Raw genomic sequence first — 23,021 nt, forward strand, 5'->3', positions numbered from 1 at the left:
CCTCCAGCTCTGTGCTCCCATCCTGCTTGCCCCAAGCAGGACAGTCTCTCTTCATGGCCTGGTTTGGGTTCTCACCAGTTTTCCATTGACCATTGTCTTTATCATGCTGCCAAACCATGCAGGAGGCCTGGAAGTGTGCTGCCCATGGCTGAGCAGACAGCTCAACAATTCCTAAGCTTGAGCTGACATTTGAGAAGGACTTTCCCTTCCAGAACTCTTCCTGGCCCGAGGCATAGAACCCTAGAATGGGTTGGGTTGGAAGGGACCTTGAAGATCAGCCAGTTCTAACCCTCTGCCATGGGCAGGGACACCTTCCACCAGCCCAGGGTGCTGAAGGCCTCATCCAGCCTGGCCTTGATCACCTGGAGGGATGGAGAAGAGCACGGTCCCCAGATGCATCTCACACCAACCTGGCTTTGAAAACCTCCAAGGATGGAGAAGAGCAGATTGAAGGGGGGGATGCAGGTGGACATGGTCCCCAAAAGCACCTCATACCAGAGAAGAATCAGAATCCAACACCTCCCTGAAGGTTTAGCCCCACCCTGGGGGAGTTACTGGAAGAAGTATCAATTATCAGCACTCCTCTTGGCAGTTACCTGCACATATTGGTTCTGCTGCACCAGGAGGTCGTTGGAAAGGACTTTGTTGATGGTGACTCGTTTGGTGTCCGTCCCTGTGTAGCCTGCAGATGCAAAGCCTTGTCAAAATCAAGCAGTGCTGGCAGGATCCCAGCTGAAAACATGCAACAGAGATGGAAAAAGAGGCCCCCAGAGCCCAATTTCGTGGCATCCTGGAATGGTTTGGGTTGGAAGGGACCTCCAAAGGTCTCTAGGCCAACCCCCTTGCGGTCAGCAGGGACATCCTCTGCTAGATCAGGTTGCTCAGAGCCTTGAATACCCCCAGGGATGGAGCCTCAACCACCTCCCTGGGCAACCTGTTGCAGTGTTCCAGCAGCCTCACAGTGCAGAACTTATCCCTAACCTCCAATCTAAATCTGCTCTCCTCTCCTCTCAAACCATTGCCTGGGGGCCGAGGCTGCTGGGAGTCCCAGTTCTTTGTTTATTGGGAAACTGGGCAGGAAGAAAAACTCTGCCCATGGGAAAGAGAGTTGGAAAGAGTCTCTCCTCCATCCTCCTGCCCACAGCAATCACTGCCTGCTAAATTTCTCCACTCAGCTCCATCAACCCCACAGCTGCCACCTCCACGGGGGTCAGCCCTTCTTCAGGGACATCCCAGTGACTCAGAGGGAGTCAGGGAGGTGTGGAGACCTTCCCTCAACCCTCTTGTGGCTGTTCCAAACACACAAACTGGCAAGCAAAAGGTCATTGCTGTGGGGATGTGGCAGTTTCAGGCTGGTGCTTAGGGAATCTTCCACAGACCTTGAGCAGAGAGTGGTAGATTGGGAATAAATTAATTAGCAGTGGATGTCGAGGGGGAAATAATGATAAGGTCTGATTCATGTCACTGGGCTGATAACTAACAGAAAGTGAGGTGTATGAACTAGCTCTGCCTTTTGAAATGACACCCCACAACCTCCCCTCCTCCCAAATTAGAATAGAATAGAAAGAATAGAATAGAGGAATAGAATGGAATGGAATGGAATGGAATGGAATGGAATGGAATGGAATGGAATGGAATGGAATGGAATGGAATGGAACAGAACAGAATTAACCAGGTTGGAAGAGACCTCAGAGATCATCAAGCCCAACCTATCACCCAACACCATCTGATCAACTAAACCATGGCTCCAAGGGCCTCATCCAGGCTCTTCCTAAACGCCTCCAGGGATGGGGACTCCACCACCTCCCTGGGCAGCACATCCCAATGGCCAATCTCTCTTGCTGGGAAGAATTTCTTCCTCCCCTCCAGCCTGAACATCCCCTGGCACAGCTTGAGACTGTGTCCTCTTGTTCTGGGGCTGGGTGCCTGCCTGGGAGAAGAGACCAACCCCCACCTGGCTCCAACCTCCCTTCAGGCAGTTGGAGAGAGCAAGAAGGTCTCCCCTGAGCCTCCTCTTCTGCAGGCTAAGCAACCCCAGCTCCCTCAGCCTCTCCTCCCAGGGCTGTGCTCCAGACCCCTCCCCAGCCTCCTTGCCCTTCTCTGGACACGTTCCAGGAACTCCACATCTTTCCTAACCTGAGGGGCCCAGAACTGGACTGGAAGGTGATTTCAACCCACCACAAGGGAGAAGAGAAATGGTGAGGGCAGGTGAAAGCCTTTGGCTGTCCCACTCCATGCCACAGAGCTCTGCCTGCATTCCCATCGCTCCTCCTTCCCACCAAGCAAGCATCCCCTCCACGCAGAGACCTTTATCCCTCCCATCCCACTCACTTTCCCAGAATAGGGCTGCAGAAGGCTGGGTATGGTGGGCAGCCACCCTGCTTGCCAGCTGTGAAGGACAGCCGGGTGGGCAAAGGTCCCCACGGCCCCCCGCTGCCCGCCCGGCACCCCGGCGCTGCCGCCCTCGGGCCGGCTGCCTGCGCTGCCAGCAACGCCTGACCCCAGCTACCCCCCAGCCCCCTTGCCTTTGAACATGGTGGCCTCCCCCTGGCCTTCCTTCTGCTTCTCCCGAAAGAGCTTGTAGCAGGCTGCAGGGCTGGCCAGCAGCATCCGGAACCGCTGCGGGGAGAGGGGAGAGGCACAGAATCCCAGAGCTGTCAGGGCTGGAAGGGAGCTCAAGGCTCAGCCAGCTCCAACCCCCCTGCCATGGGCAGGGACACCTCACACCACAGCAGGTTGCTCACAGCCACCTCCAGCCTGGCTGCAAACACCTCCAGGCAGGAGGCTTCCACCACCTCCCTGGGCAGCCTGTGCCAGGCTCTCACCACCCTCCTGGGGAACAACTTCTTCCTCACAGCCAATCTCAATCTCCCCACTTCTAGTTCTGCTCCATCCCCCCCAGTCCTATCCCTCCCTGACACCCTCCAAAGTCCCTCCCCAGCTTTCTTGGAGCCCCCTTCAGATCCTGGAAGGCCACAATGAGGTCTCCTGGGAGCCTTCTCCTCTCCATCCTGCACAACCCCAACTCCCTCAGTCTGTGCTCACAGCAGAGCAGCTCCAGCCCTCTGCTCCTAGAATCATAGAATCAATAAGGTTGGAAAAGACCTTTGAGATCATCCAGTCCAACCTGTCACCCAACACCATCTGATCAACTAAACCATGGCTCCAAGGGCCTCATCCAGGCTCTTCCTAAACACCTCCAGGGATGGGGACTCCACCACCTCCCTGGGCAGCACATCCCAAGGGCCAATCTCTCTTGCTGGGAAGAACTTCTTCACATCCATCCTAAACCTCCCCTGGCACAGCTTGAGACTGTGTCCTCTTGTTCTGGGGCTGGGTGCCTGGCAGAAGAGACCAACCCCCACCTAGCTCCAACCTCCCTTCAGGGAGTTGGAGAGAGCAAGAAGGTTTCCCCTGAGCCTCCTCTTCTGCAGGCTAAGCAACCCCAGCTCCCTCAGCCTCTCCTCCCAGGGCTGTGCTCCAGACCCCTCCCCAGCTTTGTTGCCCTTCTCTGGACACCTTCCAGCAGCTCAACCTCTTTCCTAAGCTGAGGAGCCCAGAACTGGACACAGGACTCCAGGTGTGGCCTAAGCAGTGCTGAGCCCAGGGGCAGAAGGACTTCCCTGCTCCAGCTGGACCTCAGAAGGGGAAGCCTCAGGGCTTTGGGGGTACCTTTGCATCGGAGGTGGGCACGAAAGTGACGAACTCATCGACGTGGCCCACGGCCAGCCAGTCCGAGTAGAGCTCCACGGGAGCCTGCACTTGCTGGGCGTAGAGGAAATCCCTCACCACTCTGGTCATCCTCCTGCCTGCAGACCTGGGGGGGCAAAGCACCCCCCCAAGAGAAGGAATAAAGGGAAGAAAGATCCCTGCAGCAAGAGGTGGCTGCACAGAAGCTGCTGCCGAGGCAAAGGAAAGGAAGGAAAGGGCAAAGCTGGAAGGCAAAGGCTGAGCGCTGGGGTTGGGTTCACCCACCCCGAGGAGGCCCAGGGGTGCAGCTGCTCAAGGTGTGCCTGATGAAGCTCATTAACAGGATTTTGATGAGGTTTAGGGGCACTCCTGGTTCCCCTGCCCCCAGACTTGTGAATTTCCCATCTCTTACGTGGGGAAGCTGCTGCCGATGAGGATCCTTCCCAAGGGATACTCCTTCCCTGCCACGGTCACAGGAGGGCTGACCTCTAGGTTGCCAAAGGAATCCAGGCTGGTGATGGCTTCAAAGAGAGGCTCTCTGCTCACATAGCCAAAATCAGGGCCCTGGAGAAAGAGAAATGGCTGTGGGCTTTGTCCTTAGCTCCCTCTGCCTCCGTCTCTTTGCTCTTATCCCTTCTGCCGGGCTCAGACCTGCTCCTGGGGGTAAAAATGTGAAGCATGAAGCTGCCCATGGGTAGGGAGAGGCAAAAGGCAAGAGGATAATGGTCTCTGGGTCGTCTGGCAGATGCCAGGGGCAGAGCTGGGCTGCTGTGCCAGGCAGAGATCTCCTCTGCTGTCATGCAGCCAATGTTTAAGTGTCCCCATTAAGCTAATTAGGTGCTGGGGTAGCCCTGAAGCTGAGCTTCTGGATGGCTTTGGTTGAGCTCGATGAACTTCAGCCCCTGAGGATAAATCCACCCTGGGGCATAAGAGCCACCCAAAGGGCTGCACTTGCATCACATCCAATTGAAGTCCTGATTTCCAGCACTGAATACAACCTGGGACTGCATGTGGTGTGTGTGCAAGGGTTAATTACCCCTTGGTTCCCATGTGCCAGGGTCAGATGCCCGAGGGAGAGACTGCAGGCTTAAAAAGGGGGCCAGAAATGACAGCAATGGGACAAAAATCCTGCCTTGAGCTTGTCCTTAGTCTCCAGTTCAAGTCAACAAGGGCTTGGAGCTGATGGCAGCCCTGGAACTGGATCAGGTATCTGTTGGGTTTGCACTAAATCTCAGTCACTTAGTGTTGGGTTTCCTAGGGGGGGAACCAAGCCTGGGGAGGGGTAAAAAATGAGCAGGGAGACCTGAGGAGGGCCTGGTTATGGTCTGGAAATTGCCTTTTGGGATTCTTTTGGGGGTTTTTTGCTCATTTGAGGGTGACTGGAAGAAGCAAGGAGCCACCTCTGAGGCTCTGCCTGCATTTTGGGTGTGTGTGTGAAGGATGTCAGAGGGGTCTGGGTCTGACCCTTCCCTGGGTGCTGCAGGAGGGGCTGGGCACCAACCACCTGCTCCAGGCTTATTTCAGTTTAATAAACGACAGGGCTGGGGTGGTTTCAACTGTCAAGGCTCTGGTTCACCCCAGCTTGGAGGGTTGCATCCAAGTCCTATCAGTTCCAGATTGATTTATCTTTTTTGGAAGGGCTAATTCCTTCTCATCTCTTCCCCCCCCCTGCTGTGGGGTCCCGAGGGCTTAGGGCTCTGGCTGAAGACAAGAGGAAGACCCAGGCTGGTTTGCTTTTTGGCTAAACATTCCTGGCTGGAAAATGAGATTGGAAGGATAAGGAGCAGGGATTAGGGGAGGCTCCAAAGGAGAAATTGGAGCATAATGTGTTAGCAGCTCCAGAGGCTGAAATTGCTTCTGCTAATAGGAAGCCCAAGGGCGCCTAAAGAGGACAGAGAGCGGCGGCTGGCGACGGGGCAGCTCGGTGCTGCTGTTCCCACCCTGCCTGGCTGAGTCCAGGACTGCATGTACTCATCCCAGGCATGAGAAAAGTCCTGAAAGCACTTCACCTGCCCCACAGTGACCTGTGGCCAAAAAAATGCGACCTGGCCTCTTCTCCTCTTCCTGTCTGAGAGAGGATTGGGGTTGAGGTGGCTCTCGGGGCCAAGGGTGGAGCCAGGCGGAGATCTGGTGGCTCTTGGGCTTGTCCTCTGCTTTCTGCAGCACAGAGTCCCAGTGGTAGGGGTTGGAAGGGCTCTTCAGAGGTCATTGAGTCCAACCCCCCCTGCCAGAGCAGGATCACCCAGGGCAGGTCACACAGGAATGCATCCAGCTGTGCCTTGAAAGCCTCCAGAGAAGGAGGCTCCACAACCTCTCTGGGCAGCCTGCTGCAGGGCTCCAGCAGCCTCACACCAAAGAAGTGCCTCCTCCTGTTGAGGTGGAACTCCCTGGATTCCAACTTGTCCCTATTGTTCCTTGTCCTATCACTGGGCACCACCACAAAGGACCTGGCACCTTCATCCTGACCCCCAGCCCTCAGCTATTGATAGACATTGATCAGATCCCTCTCAGCCTTCTCCTCTCCAGACTGAACAGCCCCAGGGCTCTCAGTCTCTCTTCACAGGGGAGATGCTCAAGTCCCCCAATCATCCTTGTAGCTCTCCACTGGACTCTCTCCAGCAGGTCTCTGTCCCTCTTGAACTGGGGAGCCCCAAACTGGACACAGGATTGCAGCTGTGGTCTCCCTAGGGCAGAGCAGAGGGGTTGGTATGGAACAGGTTGCCCAGGGATGTGTCTGAGACCCTATCCCTGGAGACATTCAAGACCAGACTTGATGTGGCCCTGGGCAGCCTGCTCTAGTTGGGGGTGTCCCTGCTGACTGCAGGGGGGTTGCACAAGATGACCTTTGAGGGTGCCTTCCAACCCAATGCAATCTGTGAAGCTGTGATAGCTCAAAGGGATCATTCAGGTCACCTTTTTCTCTTCCAAAATGCCCTGGCCAGGGTCACTTCTCTCCCAGGCAGCTTTCTCTGTGTGCCCTGCCCATGGCTGGCCCTTGGCCTTGGCAAAGAAGCCCCATGGGGGTGTTTTGGGCAGCTGACTGAATCTTGTTCTCTTCTGAGGTAATAAGTTCACCTCTCTTGTGGTTCCCTTTCCTCTTCTGCTGCATAATCACAGATGTAGAGGAAAGGGGGAAAAAACCCCAGCCCACTACTGGCACACTCAGGGTAAAGAAACAGCCTGGAGAAGAGGAGGCTCAGGGGAGACCTTCTTGCTCTCTCCAACTCCCTGAAGGGAGGTTGGAGCCAGGTGGGGGTTGGTCTCTTCTCCCAGGCAGGCAACCAGCCCCAGAACAAGAAGACACAGTCTCAAGCTGTGCCAGGGGAAGTTTAGGCTGGAGGTGAGGAGAAAGTTCTTCCCAGAGAGAGAGATTGGCCATGGGAATGTGCTGCCCAGGGAGGTGGTGGAGTCCCCATCCCTGGAGGTGTTCAAGAGGGGATTGGATGTGGCACTTGGAGCCATGGTTTAGTAATCATGAGGGCTTGGGTAACAGGTTGGACTTGATGATCTCTGAGGTCTTTCCCAACCTTCTTGATTCTATGATTCTAAAACCACTGCTGTCCTGGTGCCTGGCAAAAGCCTTTCATTCCCAGAGCTCCTCCTTTCTCCTCTGGTCTCTCTAGAGAAAAGGTTTTCTGGGTGGCTGGGGTGTGGATCAGGCTCTGATCCTTGGTCTGAGGAGGAAGGAAGTTGTTGTTGTCCTCCCAGCTGGAAGTCGATGTGGCAATTAACTCCATGCAGCGGTGTGGAGCTCATTTTTCAGGCTGCTGTGAGCCCTCCAAGGAGCCAAGTCCAAGTGGGGGGTTAGGAGGGATGGCAGAGGCTAAGCCTAAGGACCTGGCAGCTGCTCCTCAGGCAATGCAAGTGAGCATCCTGCTCTTACCAGCAGCTCCTTGATGGGGAACTGCCCCAGCCCTCCGTCTCGAGGGGAGTCCAGCACCACGGGGAAGCTCTTGTGGGGGGCGTGGGTGTAGCCAAACTCAACCTCGTCCTAAGGAAGGGAGGGAAGGACCCAGGTGGGGCACAGCAGCAGGGAGGGCAGAGCTGTGCCCCTCCCCCAGTGCCCAGCCCTACCTGCATCCAGCGGTCCCCACGGTTGATGTAGCCAAAGCAAGCCCTCAGCTCACAGCCAGCCTTGCTCACCAGGTCTTTGATCTCCTTGATGAAGAGGTAGTTGTCCTTCATGCTGGAAGGGTGAACAGTGAGAGGGAAGGGGAAGAAGGGCTGCTGGAGGGTGGATATCCCCTTTCCCTCTGCCCATCACCTCCCCCCCTGCACCCACAGCCTGTCTTGGTGACCTCCAGGCAGCCTCTGGGGCGGGTTGGGCTGGGAGGACATCGTCCCAGGGCCTTTACCTGCAGACGAAGAGGTTCACCGGTGCCAGGGTGTTGGGGGTCATGATCCACGGAGCTACCCTGAACACTACTGTGTCGGTGAAGATTGGTGTGGGGGGGATACCCTGGGTGAGACAAGTGGAAACATGGGATTTCCACACCCCAGTCACCACTCTGTGTGTCCCCTCCCCTCCCCAGATACCCTTCCCTCGAGGTCATTTGTTGGGGGAGGGGAGAAGGGGGAGGGTACACTGATGACAACCACTCTCCATTCAATCCCCTTCTCCATGCTCCTCAGCCTGTCGCAGCCTCCTATCTGCACCCTTTCCCTGAAGACTCCAGACCTCAGTGGGGGACTCCAGGAGGCTGACATGGATGGAGACCAGCCCAGAGAAGGTGTCATCAGGAAAGCAGAGCCCCTCCACAAAGAACTCGAGCTCGGCAGCCCCCCCGGTGTACTGCACGGTGTGGTAGAGCTTCTTCTGGCCCAGCACATGGATGTAGCGCTGCCCAAAGAAGGGATCTGCAGCAGGAGAAAGGGGAAGGAGGACAAGCTTCAGAGCTTCTGTGATGCTTTCAAGCTTTTGGGTGCAAGAGGGTACCAGAACCCTTCTGTGCTGGAGCTTCTGGAGCTGGGGTCGGAGTGGCTGCAGAGCGGCCAGGCAGAAAGGGACCTGGGGGTGGTGGTTGATAGTAGGCTGAACAGGAACCAGCAGTGTGCCCAGGTGGCCAAGAAGGCCAGTGGCATCCTGGCCTGCATCAGGAAGAGTGTGGCCAGCAGGAGCAGGGAAGTCCTTGTGCCCTGTGCTCAGCACTGCTTAGGTCACACCTTGAGTCCTGTGTCCAGTTCTGGGCTCCTCAGTTTAAGAAGGACATTGAGAGACTTGAAGGTGTCCAGAGAAGGGCAACAGAGCTGGGGAGGGGTCTGGAGCACAGCCCTGGGAGGAGAGGCTGAGGGAGCTGGGGTTGCTTAGCCTGCAGAAGAGGAGGCTGAGGGGAGACCTTCTTGCTCTCTCCAACTCCCTGAAGGGAGGTTGGAGCCAGGTGGGGGTTGGTCTCTTCTCCCAGGCAGGTACCCAGCACCAGAACAAGAGGACACAGTCTCAAGCTGTGCCAGGGGAGGTTCAGGCTGGATGTTAGGAAGAGGTTCTTCCCAGAAAGAGAGATTGGCCATGGGAATGTGCTGCCCAGGGAGGTGGTGGAGTCCCCATCCCTGGAGGTGTTTAGGAGGAGCCTGGCTGAAGCCCTTGGTGCCATGGTTGAGTTGCTCAGATGGTGCTGGGTGAGAGGTTGGACTGGATGATCTCTGAGGTCTTTTCCAACCTGGTGAATTCTGCATTCTGTTCTGTATTCTGTAAGAGACCAACCCCCACCTGGCTCCAGCCTCCTCTCAGGGAGTTTTCAGGCAGTAATTTCCAAGGTTTTCCAGCTGATTCAGGAGAGAGAATGTTCAACACCAGGAAATCTTGGAGAAGGAATGCTGAGGGCATGAGTTGCTTTGTGTGCCCCTTGGGGACATGAGTTGCTTTGTGTGCCCCTTGGGGACATGGGTTAATGGTGCAGGTGGTGCTGGGGAGGTGTTTGGACTCAATGATGATCTTTAGAGGCCTCCTCCAATTCTCTGACTCAAAACTGCTCTTTGAAAAGCATGGGGAGGGCCAAGCCACAGGCAATGAGCGTGGAGGGGTCTCAAAGGCACCACAAACAAAGAGGAAGGGGCAGAAGAGGAGGTGAGGGAGGACTTACTCTGCATATAGAAGACCCCAACCTTGTCTGCATCGGAGACTGGGGTATGGAGAATGATTTCATAGCCCCGGGGCAGGCGCTGGGGCCCTTCAGTCCTCAGCACCATCCGAGACATGTCCAGCAGCTCTGGGGTGCAAAGCAAGGAGAATGGGGGAGGTGGGGGGTGGGGGACGGCAGGAGGCAGCTCAGGCTGCTGCATGTGCTCCCTGCATCTCCCACTCCAAGACATTTCCTCTTCCCTCCCGACCAGCCTCTGCAACCTGGCTAAACCCCCCCTGGTGGTCCTGGCTTAGCAAAGCTGCTGCTTTGCGTTTTGAAGCAAATGGCCTTTTTGGTACCTCCCCGCGGGGCTGGCACAGCTGGTTCCTGGCCTCGGAGAGCCTTCGGGCACCGGCTCCCTGCGGTTTGAGTTTTCCAGGAACAGCCAGGCTGCATTCCTGCCTCCCAGCAGCCAGCTTTGCCCCGAGCTCCTTCCACCTGCATGAAGCATTCCTGGGCCAAGCTCTGCCAGCAGTGGCACCTCTGCTGTTTTCCTGGCCGTGCTTCATGCCCTTGCTTGACCTCAATTAGCTCGCATGGCATTCAGAAGATGAAAACCCTCCCGAGGGGACCTTACTCAGCAGCTTGGTGGAGAGCAGCTCACAGGCAGCTGGTTCCCAGGCAAAAGTTCATCTCCAGGAAGGTTAAGGAGGGGGTGGAAGACTGCTTGGAAGCTGTGTTTACCTTCCTTGTTGAAGACTCTCTGGTTGTCAGTGTCTGCTGCCGGAGTGAAGGGGCTCTCCTTGTCGCAGCTGACCAGCAGAATGGCTCCGTGGCCCTGGGGACCCCAGCTCCAGCTTGCCTACGACACGCACTGGGGGCTCAGTGAGCTCCTGCCCTCTCCAGCCCCTGGCCCCTCCAGGCAGGTGGGAGAGGCTGGCTTACCTTCTTGGGGTTGTTCTTTTCCACCACGCCGTCCCGATCCGCATCCACGTCCAGAGACATCCCTGGGCCGACAGACCCCCAGCGTCACCCCCGGGCTGGGTGCAGAGACCTGGCAAACTCAGCTTCGTCTCTGCCCCTCCCCTCCCCTCCCCCCTGCTCTGAGGTGCCCGAAGGGGCGAGGCTGGGCCGCTGCCTTCGTACTCACCGATGCCGGTGAGGAAGACGCCGGTTTGGTTGATGGGCTGCCCGCCCTCCGCGTAGAAGCTGACGGTTACCTGCAACCCCCCAGAGCCCCGGTTGGGGGAGGGTCTTCCCCCTCCTCGCGGCTCCCACGCCCCAGCGCCCCTCCCTCTCACCTTGTTGTCGTTGAGCTCGGCGCTGGCCCTGCTCATGCTGAAGCTCAGCACCGTCCCCTCGCGCAGCGGCCACCGCGTCCCGCCGGCGGCGCTCGGCCCCGGCTGCTCCTGCCCCCCGCAGGCCACCGCCACGCTCACCCCCTCCGTGTGCTTCACGCCGAAGGAGACTGCCCCGGCTGGGGCCGCCCTGCCAAACACAGCCGCGGGTCTGGAGCTGCCCACTGCCAAGCACAGCTGTGGTTCTAGAGCAATCAACTGCCAAGCACAGCCGCGGGTCTGGAGCTGCCCACTGCCAAGCACAGCCGTGGTTCTAGAGCTGCCCACTGCCAAGCACAGCTGTGGTTCTAGAGCAATCAACTGCCAAGCACAGACGTGGTTCTAGAGCTGTCCTCTGCCAAGCACAGTCGTGGTTCTAGAGCAATCAACTGCCAAACACAGCCATGGTTCTGGAGCTGCCCACTGCCAAGCACAGACGTGGTTCTGGAGCTGCCCACTGCCAAGCACAGCCACGGTTCTAGAGCAATCAACTGCCAAACACAGCCGTGGTTCTAGAGCAATCAACTGCCAAACACAGCCATGGTTCTAGAGCAATCAACTGCCAAGCACAGCTGTGGTTCTAGAGCTGCCCACTGCCAAGCACAGCCATGGTTCTAGAGCAACCAATTGACAAACACAGCCGTGGTTCTAGAGCAATCAACTGCCAAACACAGACCTGATTCTAGAGCAATCAACTGCCAAACACAGCCGTGGTTCTAGAGCTGCCAACTGCCAAGCACAGCCATGGTTCTAGAGCAATCAACTGCCAAATACAGCCGTGGTTCTAGAGCTGCCAACTGCAGCCCTGATTCTAGTGCAATCAACTGCCAAACACAGCCATGGTTCTAGAGCTGGCCACTGACAAGCAGAGGCTGTGGTTCTAGAGCATGCAGCTGCCAACCACAGGCCATGGTTCTAGAGCTTTCAGCTGCCAAACTCAGGCCATGGTTCTAGAGCAACCAACTGCCAAACACAGGCTGTGGTTCTAGAGCTTTCAACTGCAGGGACACCTCCCCCAGCCCAGGCTGCTCAGGGCCTCATCCAGCCTGGCCTTGAACACCTCCAGGCAGGGGACAGCCACAGCCTCCCTGGGCAGCCTGTGCCAGAGTCTCCCCACCCTCACTCTCAAGAATTTCTTCCTTATCTCCAGTCTCAGTCTCCCCTCTCCCAGCTCAAAGCCATTGTCCTCATCCTGTCACTCCCAGCCCTTGTCCAAAGTCCCTCCCCAGCTCTCCTGTAGCTCCCTTCAGGTACTGGAAGGCTGCTCTGAGGTCTCCCTGGAGCCTTCTCTTCTCCAGGCTGAACAGCCCCAACTCTCTCAGCCTGTTCCTACAGTGGAGGTTCTCCAGCCCTTGGATCTTCTGAGTCATTTTAGCAAAGCAAAGTCTATTGTGTAGCTGAACCACAATTGGAAAAGCTCTCTAAGATCATAGAATCCAACCAGCAACCCAACCCCACCATGGCCATGGCCACAGGTCTCTTGAACACCTCCAGGGATGGGGACTCCACCACCTCCCTGGACAGCCTGTGCCAGTGCCTGACCACTCTTGCAGGACAGAATGTTCCTGACAGCCAACCTAATGATTTCCTGATATCCCATCTGTGGTGACCTGGGTGACAGCCCCAGGAAGGCTCCAGGCTGGGGGCAGTGGCTGGAAACTGCCCAGCAGAGAAAGCCCTGGGGGTGCTGGGTGACAGCAGCTGGAGGTGAAGCAGCCTGCACTCAGGTGGCCAAGGTGGGGGAGCAGCACCCTGGCTGGGATCAGCAAGAGTGTGACCAGCAAGAGCAGGGCAGGTACTGTCCCCAGGCACTGGGCACTGGTGATGTTACACCTTGAGTCCTGGGCTCAGGTTTGAGTCCTCACTCCAAGGACATTGAGGGCTTGGAGCAGGTCCAGAGAAGGGCAAAGCTGGGGAAGGGTCTGGAGGACAGAGCTGGTGAGGAGCAGCTGAGGGTCCTGGGGTTGTTCAAGCTGGAGAAGCAGAGGCTGAGGGGAAACCTTCTGGTCCAGCAGCCAGAACAGGGCCCTGCTGAGGCCACCCTTTGAGCCTCCAGGTTTTTTGAGGCCCTTACTCCAAGAAGGACACTGAGGGGCTGGAGCAGGTCTATCACTTCTTGAGCATCTCCAGGGATGGGGACTCCACCACCTCCCTGGGCAGCCTGTGCCAGTGCCTGACCACTCCTGCAGGACACAAATTGCTCCTCTTGTCCAACCTAACCTTCCCCTGGCACAATGATCAACACTAATCACAGCCCACCCACTCAGCACTCCCAGAACCAAGCTGGGCTCTGCACTTCCCTGGGGACATCCCAAGCAAGCACCCAAGCTTCTCATCCAACTGGGGTGTTGAAGAACTCATCCCAACAGCATGAGAGACTTCACCAGGGGAAGTTTCCCACTTTTGGGGGAGGGATTTTACCCAACCCTGAGGCAGCTGCTGGTGCACTGCTCCCGGTTTGATGTGTCTGTGCCCTTTCCCAGGTGCTCCACAGCTCCTTCCCCTCTCCTGCCTCCTCCTTTCTCTTGTTGTTTTCTCCTCCTTTCTCTTTTGTTTTCTCCTCCTTTCTCTGTTGTTTTCTCCTCCTTTCTCTGCCTTTTCTCCTTGGTTCTCTGTCTTCCCAGGTTTGTTGTTTTTGGCAGCTCCTAGGGGGTGCTTTATGAGCTCCTGACACCCGAGCCCTCTCCGTGTATCACAGTTACAGCATCATTTATTGGGTGCCTGGATGCTGACAGCCAGCCCCACACCAGGCAGAGAGAGGGGGGAGGGAGGGAGGGAGGAGAGGAAATCTGAGAGCTCCTTTACTGCTCTCTCTGAAATTGTTCAATTAGGTTTAATTATGCACAGCTTGGGTTTGCCTTCTTGCTTAGGTCTTGGGAATCCCACGGTGGGGGAAGGAGAATTTGACCTGAGGTGGTGCCAGGTGAGTTGGAACTGGGCTTGGATAGTGAGGGGTGAGATCTGCAGAAGCAGCAAAGAGCCATGAAATAAAAGAGCCTGGCAACTTCTTTCCTTTGGGGGCAATAATAATAATAATGATGATAATAGTAATAATTATCTTGCAGGGCAGAGTTGGGCTGGCTTGAAGGGGAGCAGGGTTGGAGCTGTGGGAACTCGAACGCTTCCCTTGCTTGGGCACTTGAAATTGCTTCCCTCCCTTCCCCTAAGAGTTGGAAGGGACCTCTGGAGATCATCTTGTCCAATTCCCCCTTCTAAAGCAGTCCATCCTTGTGGCTCCTGCTCACCCTGCTTATCCCTCAGCAGCTTCCTGAGGTGATGTTGGACCCCTTGACCACAGGTGGGTCGAACCCATCGCCGTGGCAGAGCTGGGGTTGAATATTGTGGCAGGCAAACTTTGGATGCTGGAAGCTTTCCTGGGACTTGGGCAGGTTTGCAAAGCCCAGGGTGGATTTTTTTTCCCCCCTTAAATCCAAGCAGTCAGGGCTGTGGAGTTTGGGGTGGGGAAGAAGGAAACACGAGGAAGGAGGATTTGCAGCAGGATAAATCAGGGGCAGGTTTGCAAAGCCCGGGGAGGATTCTGCCCGCAGAGCTCATGGGATCCCAGCGCCAGGGCTGTGTCAGGGGCTTGGGGAGGATGAGGAAGGGGATTAGCAGAAGGAGGAAAGGCAAGGATGAAGGTGAGGAGCAGGAGGAGTGTCTCACTCACCCGTAGACATCGGCGGCGATGCGAGTGCCCAGCACGCAGAGGGCCTCGATGCGGTTCCCGTGCTGCAGCCGCAGCGTGCGCTCCCCCAGCATCTCCCCACGCAGCCGCTCCGATGCCCTTGGCAATGGGCACAGGCAGCCTTCCCCACCCGCTCCGGGTGCCACCGAGCCTCCCTCCCCCCACCAGCACCCTCTCCTCCCTCCCTCCTCCTCCTCCTGGACTGGTCCCGGCGCAGATCAATCAGCCGGTGGAGCTTGGAAAGTTCGGGATGACAAATCTGCAGCTCCCACCCCGGCTCCAAGGGGAGGGGAAGGTTGGATTGGACCCTCTAAAGCCCCATGAAAGTGATCTGGGAGGGGAGGGAAGGGATGGAGAGGGAGGGTGGCTGGCCCGAAGCCCAGCCAACACCGAGCCCCGTTCAAGGAGCTCCCCCAGCTGTCCCAAACTCCCTGGCCCGCCAGTGTCTCCCCAAGCCCAAACCGGGATGAGCAGCCCGGCAGGGAGACGACTCTGCAGCACTTTGGTGGTTGCATCCATGGAGCATCCTCTCTTCTTTGGCTCTCCAGGGAAAAGCTCTGTCTGCTCTTGGGAGGCTGAAATGCACTTTCCCAGCCCTTAGGCCAGAGCAGGACACTCCTTAGTTGTCTTTTTCCCCCCCTGCTCGTTTTCAGAGGCCATCTGAGGAGCCAGTTGCTAGTGAGGGGAAATCAGAGGGGGTTTTGCAGGGTGAAGCAGCTGCTGGCCAGCCTGCACTGCAGCAGCTCAGGACTTACTGTCTGCCCACACTGATGTTTGCCTCATTTATTAACAGCAAGCTAAATATTCGTTTTAAACCCCAAACTTGTCCCAGGTTTTGGAAGCCACAAGCCATTAGTGAGGAGCAGAAAGGTTCAGGCTGGCATTCCCAAGTTAGATCCCTTTGGGGGGGCTTTGGTTTTCTGGTGCTTACTTCCCTCCAGGGCTGGGGTGTAGGAAATCAGCTCACATCCACTTTCCCATCGGAAAGCAAGTGCTGGTGGGTTTGGTTTGGCCATCAGGCCATCCCCTGAGCAAATGTGAGCAAGAGCTTGGAGCTGCTGAGCACAACAATGACAGAGAGGCAGTTCTGCTGCTCTCCTGCATGAGATTGGTGGCAGTGGGGAAATCTGATTGAAGGCTGGAGGTGGCTCCAGGGAGACCTCAGAGCAGCCTTCCAGTACCTGAAAGGGGCTCCAGGAGAGCTGGGGAGGGGCTTTTGACAATGTCTTGTAGTGTCAGGAGGAGGGACAATGTCTTTGAGCTGGAAGAGGGGAGACTGAGAGTAGAGAGGAGGAAGAAATCCTTGAGAGCGAGGGTGGGGAGACACTGGCACAGGTTGCCCAGGGAGGCTGTGGCTGTCCCTTGCCTGGAGGTGTTCAAGGCCAGGCTGGTGGGAGGTGTCCCTGCCCATGGCAGGGGCTTGGAACTGGCTGAGCTTTGAGGTCCCTTCCAAGCCAAAGCATTTCATGGTTCTATTTTCTCCCCAACTGTGCCTTTTGTAGGCAGGGTGTGGGTTTGGGGGTAAATGACCCCAGCTGAGGCTCCCTGACCCAGGAACTGAACTTCTGGCAGCTGGAGCTTGCTGGTTGTCCTGAGAAGCATCACAATTTATCCCTTCAGCCCCTGCTGATTCAAACCACCAGCAGGAAGAGGCCCTGGGGAGAGAGGAACCAGAAAGAGAAAGCATTTAAAAGGCAAGAGAAACTCAGACTGCAGCAGTTCTGCTCACATGAGGTCTACCCTGCATGTTGCACAAGACTCAGTTTCTCTCTTTTTACCCCTTCAGGACTGATTTTTCCTTATTTAACCCCTCCACAAGGCTCAATTTCCCTCTTTTTACCCCCAAAGCAGAGCCAGCAGCTGGCAGCACGTTGACAGGGGTTGCCCTCACCTCTTTGTGCTTCCAGGGACCTGTGGCTGCCCCCTCCCTGGAGGTGTTCAAGGCCAGGTAGGATGAGTCCTTGGGCAAGCTGGGCTGGTGGGAGGTGTCCCTGCCCATGGCAGGGGCTTGGAAGTGGCTGATCCTTGAGGTCCCTTCCAACCCAAACCATTCCACAAGTTTCTCCTTGAGGAATGTAAGAAATTCTAACCCTCTTTGCTCCCAGATTGTGCCTTTTGTAGGCAGGGTGTGGGGTTGGGGGTAAGTCATAGAATCAGAGAATTGTCAGGGCTGGAAGGGAGCTCAAGGCTCAGCCAGCTCCAGCCCCCCTGCCATGGGCAGGGACACCTCACACCACAGCAGGTTGCTCACAGTCAAATCCATCTCTGGATGTGACTCCCCTGTGGCATCCTGACCCAAGAGCTGAACTTCTGGCAGCTGGAGCTTGCTGGTTGTCCTGAGAAGCATCACAATTTATCCCTTCAGCCCCTGCTGATTCAAACCACCAGCAGGAAGAGGCACTGGGAAAGAGGAACCAGAAAGAGAAATCCTTTCAAAGGAAGAATAAACCCAGACTACACCAGGTCTGCATAAGTGAGCTCTGCCCTCCATGCTGTACAAGACTCAGTTTCCCTCTTTTTACCCCTTCAGGACTGATTTTTCCTTATTCAACCCCTCCACAAGGCTCTCCACCAGATCCCTGTCTCTTCTGACTTGTATCCAAAACTGGACACAGCATTCCAGGTGTGGTCTCAGCAGGGCAGAGCAGAGGGGGAGGAGACCCTTCCTGTCCCCTTTACAGGGGCAAGTCTGGATGTCTGCAGAGCCAGCAGGGCCAGGGAGGGGATTCTGCCCCTCTGCTCCACTCTGCTGAGCCCACAGCTGGAGCTCTGTGTCCAGTTCTGGAGCCTCTGCACCAGGAAGGATCTGGAGGTGCTGGAAGGTGTCCAGAGGAGGGCCACGAGGATGAGCTGAGGGCTGGAGCTGCTCTGCTGTGAGCACAGCCTGAGAGAGTTGGGGTTGTGCAGGCTGGAGAGGAGAAGTGCTTGGCTTGGGCCTCGAGTTTCGAGGGAATTGGGGTTTTTAGGGCATGTAAGCAAAGCTCCCACGGGAAACACCCCCATGGCTGGAAGATGTCATCTCCTGGAGATAGCCATCTCCCTCTCCAGGCCAGCCCAGGAGGCTTCATCTGCCTGCAAAGAGGGAAACTCCGTGGAGCTTACTCTTGCTGAAGCTGGGAAGGAGGTCTCCAGCATGGAGGCAGCAGCTAAGGTGGCTAAAAGCAGGCAGCAGAGGCACAGGGAGCACAGCAGCAACCCCACGGCCACAAGGCTCATCCTCAGCAAGGAGACAGACTGAGAGTTGGGGTTGTGCAGGCTGGAGAGGAGAAGGCTCCCAGGAGACCTCATTGTGGCCTTCCAGGATCTGCAGAGGGCTCCAAGAAAGCTGGGGAGGGACTTTGGAGGGTGTCAGGGAGGGAAAGGACTGGGGGGGATGGAGCAAAACTAGAAGTGGGGAGATTGAGATTGGATGTGAGGAAGAAGTTGTTGCCCAGGAGGGTGGTGAGAGCCTGGCACAGGTTGCCCAGGGAGGTGGTGGAAGCCTCCTGCCTGGAGGTGTTTGCAGCCAGGCTGGAGGTGGCTGTGAGCAACCTGCTGTGGTGTGAGGTGTCCCTGCCCATGGCAGGGGGTTGGAGCTGGCTGAGCCTTGAGCTCCCTTCCAACCCTGACAGCTCTCTGATTCTTGACTGCCCTTAGGAGGTGCTCAGCAGCCCCTAGCTTGTGCTGCACAGAAGGGGTTTGTCAGGAGGCAAAAGTGATGCAGGCTCTGCTCTGTGCTATTGGGTTGGACATCAGCCATGGTGAACCCTCTCAGGACATCCATGGAGATGTGGACAGGCACATGTGGAGGTGTCTGGAGGCTGCTGGCTTGGTGGCTAGAGTCAAGCTGGTCAGAGGAGTTCTCTGCTCTTTTTTCCTTTCCTGAAGATCAGCTCTGCCCAATTAGTTGCTGCTCTGCATGAACTTCCCTGCTGCCCACGGAGCTCTGCCTGCCCTCATTTCCAGGACCTGGAGACAAACCCCGGTGCTGCAACTTGGAAACAAGCCCAGCCAGCTGCCTCCTGAGGCTTTTCACCCAGCTTCTCCTCCCTGGAGAGGGCCCTTTTGTGATTAGAACAATAGGGGCTGGATTGAAGCTTGAGGAGGACAGATTTAGACTGGAGAGTAGGAAGAAATTCTTTCCAGCGAGGGTGGGGAGGCGCTGGCACAGGTTGCCCAGGGACACTGTGGCTGCCCCCTCCCTGGAGGTGCTGAAGGCCAGGCTGGCTGAGAGCTTGAGCTACCTGGGCTGGTGGGAGGTGTCCCTGCACACAGCAGAGGGCTTGGAACTGGCTGAGCTTCAAGGTCCCTTCCAAGCCAACCCCTTCCGCGACTCAAGGGTGGGCGCAGGGTTGGTTCTAAGCTCCGTGGGTGCTCGGTTGGGGGGGGGGGGGGGTGGTCTTGAGGGGGTTTTATGGCTCCCTTCCTGCAGCCACGTGCCTGCCTGCAGAGTGTAGGAGGGCAATGTTCTCCCCACAGAGCCCTTTGGAGCTGACCTTTCAGGTTTAGGAGGTGCCAACAGGTGCCCATCCCGATGGAGCCAGCAGGCGCTGCCCGCTCCTGCCCGACCCTGCCCGCGCTGCCTTTGTTTTGGAAGAGGCAAAAGCACCCCAGTGAGGGTGCAGGAGCTGGGATGAAGCTGAGCACCACCTCCCCCCCCATGGCTCTATTGCTGTCCTGGGGTGTGGAGGGGGGAGGCAGCCAGCCCGCCCCAGCCAGGCTGATATTTATAGGGCAGCAAATTGAATGCAAAGCTGGGGCAGAGCGTGGGCAGGGCGAGCGCAGGAGTCTGTGCCTGGCTCCAGCCGGGGGGGGAGAAGCTGATTTATGGGGTGCTGGGCTCTGGGATTGCCAGACAGGAGGTGTCCCAGCAAGCAGGCACCTTTATTTGAGGGAGAAGAAAGGGCAGAGGGGGAGTTTCTGGGGCTTTCTCACCCAGGAGAAGGCCACTGCAGAGCCAGGCTGTGCTCCCGGAGCTGGCACTGAGCTCTGCTGGCTTTTGTCAGCTTTAAAAGCATTGTTGGGCCGGTCCAAGCCAGCCTCCTGCCTTTCTTCCTCGACTTCCAACTGGGATGGGGAAGGCAGATCCCCCAAAAGGGAGATTTGCTCTTGAATTGCCAGGTGTGAAGCAGCCCAGCAGGCAGTCACCTTTCTTTTGGGGAGAAGGAAGGGCACAGGGGAATTCCTGGAGGCTCCTCACCCAGCAGAAGGCCATTGCAGAGCCAGGATGTGTTCCCAGCACTGCCAGCAGCCTCCCTTGGGTTTCACAGCACTTTCTGCTGCCCCAAACCAACTTTCTTCCCCCAGCTTCCAACTGGGATAGGGAAGGCAAGTCCCTGGGAGGGAGATTTGCCCTTGGATTGCCAAGTCTGGGGGTTGGTCCCAGCAAGCAAAACCTTTTGTTTGGGAAGGAGAAAAGGCAGAGAGGAATTTTTGTGTTGCTTTCTCTCCCAGGACAAGGTGACCACAAAGCCAGCTCTGACAAGTCCTGGCCACAGATGTTTGATCAGGTGGGGGCTGGTCTCTTCTCCCTGGTATCAGGTGATAGAAGGAGAGGAAATGGCCTGGAAACTGTGCCAGGGGAGGGTGAGGTTGGACATGAGGAACAATTTCTCTTTCAGGAGCGGTCAGGGCCTGGCACAGGCTGCCCAGGGAGGTGGTGGAGTCCCCATCCCTGGAGGTGGTCAAGAAAGGTGTGCCCATGGCACTTGGGAGGCTCCTCACCCAGCAGAAGGCCATTGCAGAGCCAGGATGTGTTCCCAGCACTGCCAGCAGCCTCCCTTGGGTTTCACAGCACTTTCTGCTGCTCCAAACCAACTTTCTTCCCCCAGCTTCCAACTGGGATAGGGAAGGCAAGTCCCTGGGAGGGAGATTTGCTCTTGGATTGCCCAGTCTGGGGGTTGGTCCCAGCAAGCAAAACCTTTTATTTGGGAAGAAGAAGAAAAGGCAGAGAGGAATTTTTGTGTTGCTTTCTCTCCCAGGACAAGGTGACCACAAAGCCAGCTCTGACAAGTCCTGGCCACAGATGTTTGATCAGGTGGGGGCTGGTCTCTTCTCCCTGGTATCAGGTAATAGGACAAGAGGAAATGGCCTGGAAACTGTGCCAGGGGAGGGTTAGGTTGGACATGAGGAACAATTTGTGTCCTGCAAGAGTGGTCAGGGACTGGCACAGGCTGCCCAGGGAGGTGGTGGAGTCCCCATCCCTGGAGGTGGTCAAGAAAGTTGTGCCCATGGCACTTGGGAGGTTCCTCACCCAGCAGAAGGCCATTGCAGAGCCAGGTTGTGTTCCCAGCACTGCCAGCAGCCTCCCTTGGGTTTCACATCTCTTCTGCCTGGTATCAGGTGATAGGACAAGAGGAAATGGCCTGGAAACTGTGCCAGGGGAGGGTTAGGTTGGACATGAGGAACAATTTGTGTCCTGCAAGAGTGCTCAGGACAGGCTGCCCATGGAGGTGGTGGAGTCTCCATGCCTGAAGGTGGTTAAGAAACCTGTGGCCATGGCACTTGGGGCCATGGTTTGGTGGCCATGGTGGGGCTGGGTTGAAGGTTGGACTGGATGAGCTCAGAGGCCTTTTCCAACCCAAGCACTTCCACGGCTCTGTGCTGCTGTTGGCTTTTGCTGGCTTTAAAACCACTTCCTGCTGGTCCAAACCAGCCTCCTGCCTTTCTGTTTGATTTCCTTCCTTGCTTCCAAGTGGGCTGGGGAAGGCAGATCCTTGGGAGGAGGCTTGGTGCCTGCCCAGGATGCTCCTGCCCCAGCTGTTACAGCTACACACCTAAGGAAAACAAAGCCTCATGCAAACCCGAGCGGGACTTGATAACTGGTTGGGTGCCTTGCCCACTTGCAATTAATTAGGCTGACATGGCTCTTAAAAGCTCCTGCCTGCAATTACACATGCAGAGTAATAAATGAGGGGTAATTATCAGCTTAGGCAGATTATCAAACTTTCCTCGGGGAGGCGGCGGCGCAGGATGGGTGAGAAGGAACACCCAGAGGGGTTCTGAGCTCCTCCTAGGGTTCCTGGGGGAGCACTGGCAGTGGGGAGAAGGGGAGGGAGGGGAGTGTTGGATTTTGTTCCATCAGGACTGAGGGAGAGGCTGAAATTGGGAAAAAGAAGCCTAGACTGGTTTGGGTTGGAAGGGACCTCGAAGGTGATTCAGTCCCAACCCCCTGCCATGGGCAGGGACACCTCACACCAGCCCAGGTTGCTCAAGGCCTCATCCAGCCTGGCCCTGAACACCTCCAGGGTGGGGGCAGCCACAGCCTCCCTGGGCAACCTGTGCCAGTGTCTCCCCACCCTCACTCTGAAGAATTTCTTCCTCATCTCCAGTCTACATCTGCCCTCCTCAAGCTTCAATCCATTCCCTCTCCGCTTATTCCAATGAAGCCAGCCCCAAAGAAGGAGGCTGACCAAGTGAACTCCAGAGGCTGACCAAGTGAGCCCCAAAGAAGGAGGCTGACCAAGTGGACTCCAGAGGCTGACCAAGGGAGCCCTAAAGAGGGAGGCTGACCAAGGGAGCCCCAAAGAAGGAGGATGACCAAGTGAACTCCAGAGGCTGACCAAGTGAGCCCCAAAGAAGGAGGCTGACCAAGTGAACTCCAGAGGCTAACCAAGGGAGCCCTAAAGAGGGAGGCTGACCAAGTGGACTCCAGAGGCTGACCAAGGGAGCCCTAAAGAGGGAGGCTTACCAAGTGGACTCCAGAGGCTGACCAAGTGGACTCCAAAGAAGGAGGCTGACCAAGGGAGCCCCAAAGAAGGAGGATGACCAAGTGAACTCCAGAGGATGAGGCTGACCAAGGGAGCCCCAAAGAAGGAGGCTGACCAAGGGAGCCCCAAAGAAGGAGGCTGACCAAGGGAGCCCCAAAGAAGGAGGATGACCAAGGGAGCCCCAAAGAAGGAGGATGACCAACTGGACTCCAGAAAAGGAGGATGACCAAGTGGACTCCAAAGAAGGAAGCTGACCAAGTGAACTCCAAAGAAGGAGGCTGACCAAGGGAGCCCCAAAGAAGGAGGCTGACCAAGGGAGCCCCAAAGAAAGAGGCTGACCAAGGGAGCCCCAAAGAAGGAGGCTGACCAAGGGAGCCCCAAAGAAGGAGGCTGACCAAGGGAGCCCCAAAGAAAGACCATGAACTCCAAAGACTGACCAAATGGACTCCAAAGAAGGAGGCTGACCAAGGGAGCCCCAAAGAAGGAGGATGACCAAGTGGACTCCAGAGAAGGAGGATGACCAAGTGGACTCCAGAGAAGGAAGCTGACCAAGTGAACTCCA

The 23,021-nt window shown here is 56.7% G+C and overlaps 1 protein-coding gene across 1 annotated transcript; it reads right to left on the minus strand.

The window, feature by feature from the left end:
* Positions 1 to 566: 566 nt before the first annotated feature.
* LOC104308599 (protein-arginine deiminase type-2) lies at positions 567 to 14,851 on the minus strand. Its single transcript, XM_054175651.1, has 14 exons — positions 14,754 to 14,851; positions 11,051 to 11,237; positions 10,900 to 10,969; positions 10,695 to 10,756; positions 10,494 to 10,611; positions 9,771 to 9,896; positions 8,369 to 8,547; positions 8,046 to 8,149; positions 7,765 to 7,876; positions 7,574 to 7,681; positions 4,103 to 4,254; positions 3,673 to 3,817; positions 2,526 to 2,619; positions 567 to 682 (listed from the first exon to the last, which is right to left on the minus strand). The coding sequence occupies exons 1-14, from the start codon at positions 14,843 to 14,845 to the stop codon at positions 567 to 569; spliced, it is 1,665 nt and encodes a 554-aa protein (XP_054031626.1). The 5' UTR covers positions 14,846 to 14,851.
* Between the last annotated feature and the right edge of the window lie 8,170 nt (positions 14,852 to 23,021).

Source organism: Dryobates pubescens, chromosome 33 (genome assembly GCF_014839835.1).
Source record: "Dryobates pubescens isolate bDryPub1 chromosome 33, bDryPub1.pri, whole genome shotgun sequence".
Lineage (NCBI taxonomy): Eukaryota > Metazoa > Chordata > Aves > Piciformes > Picidae > Dryobates > Dryobates pubescens.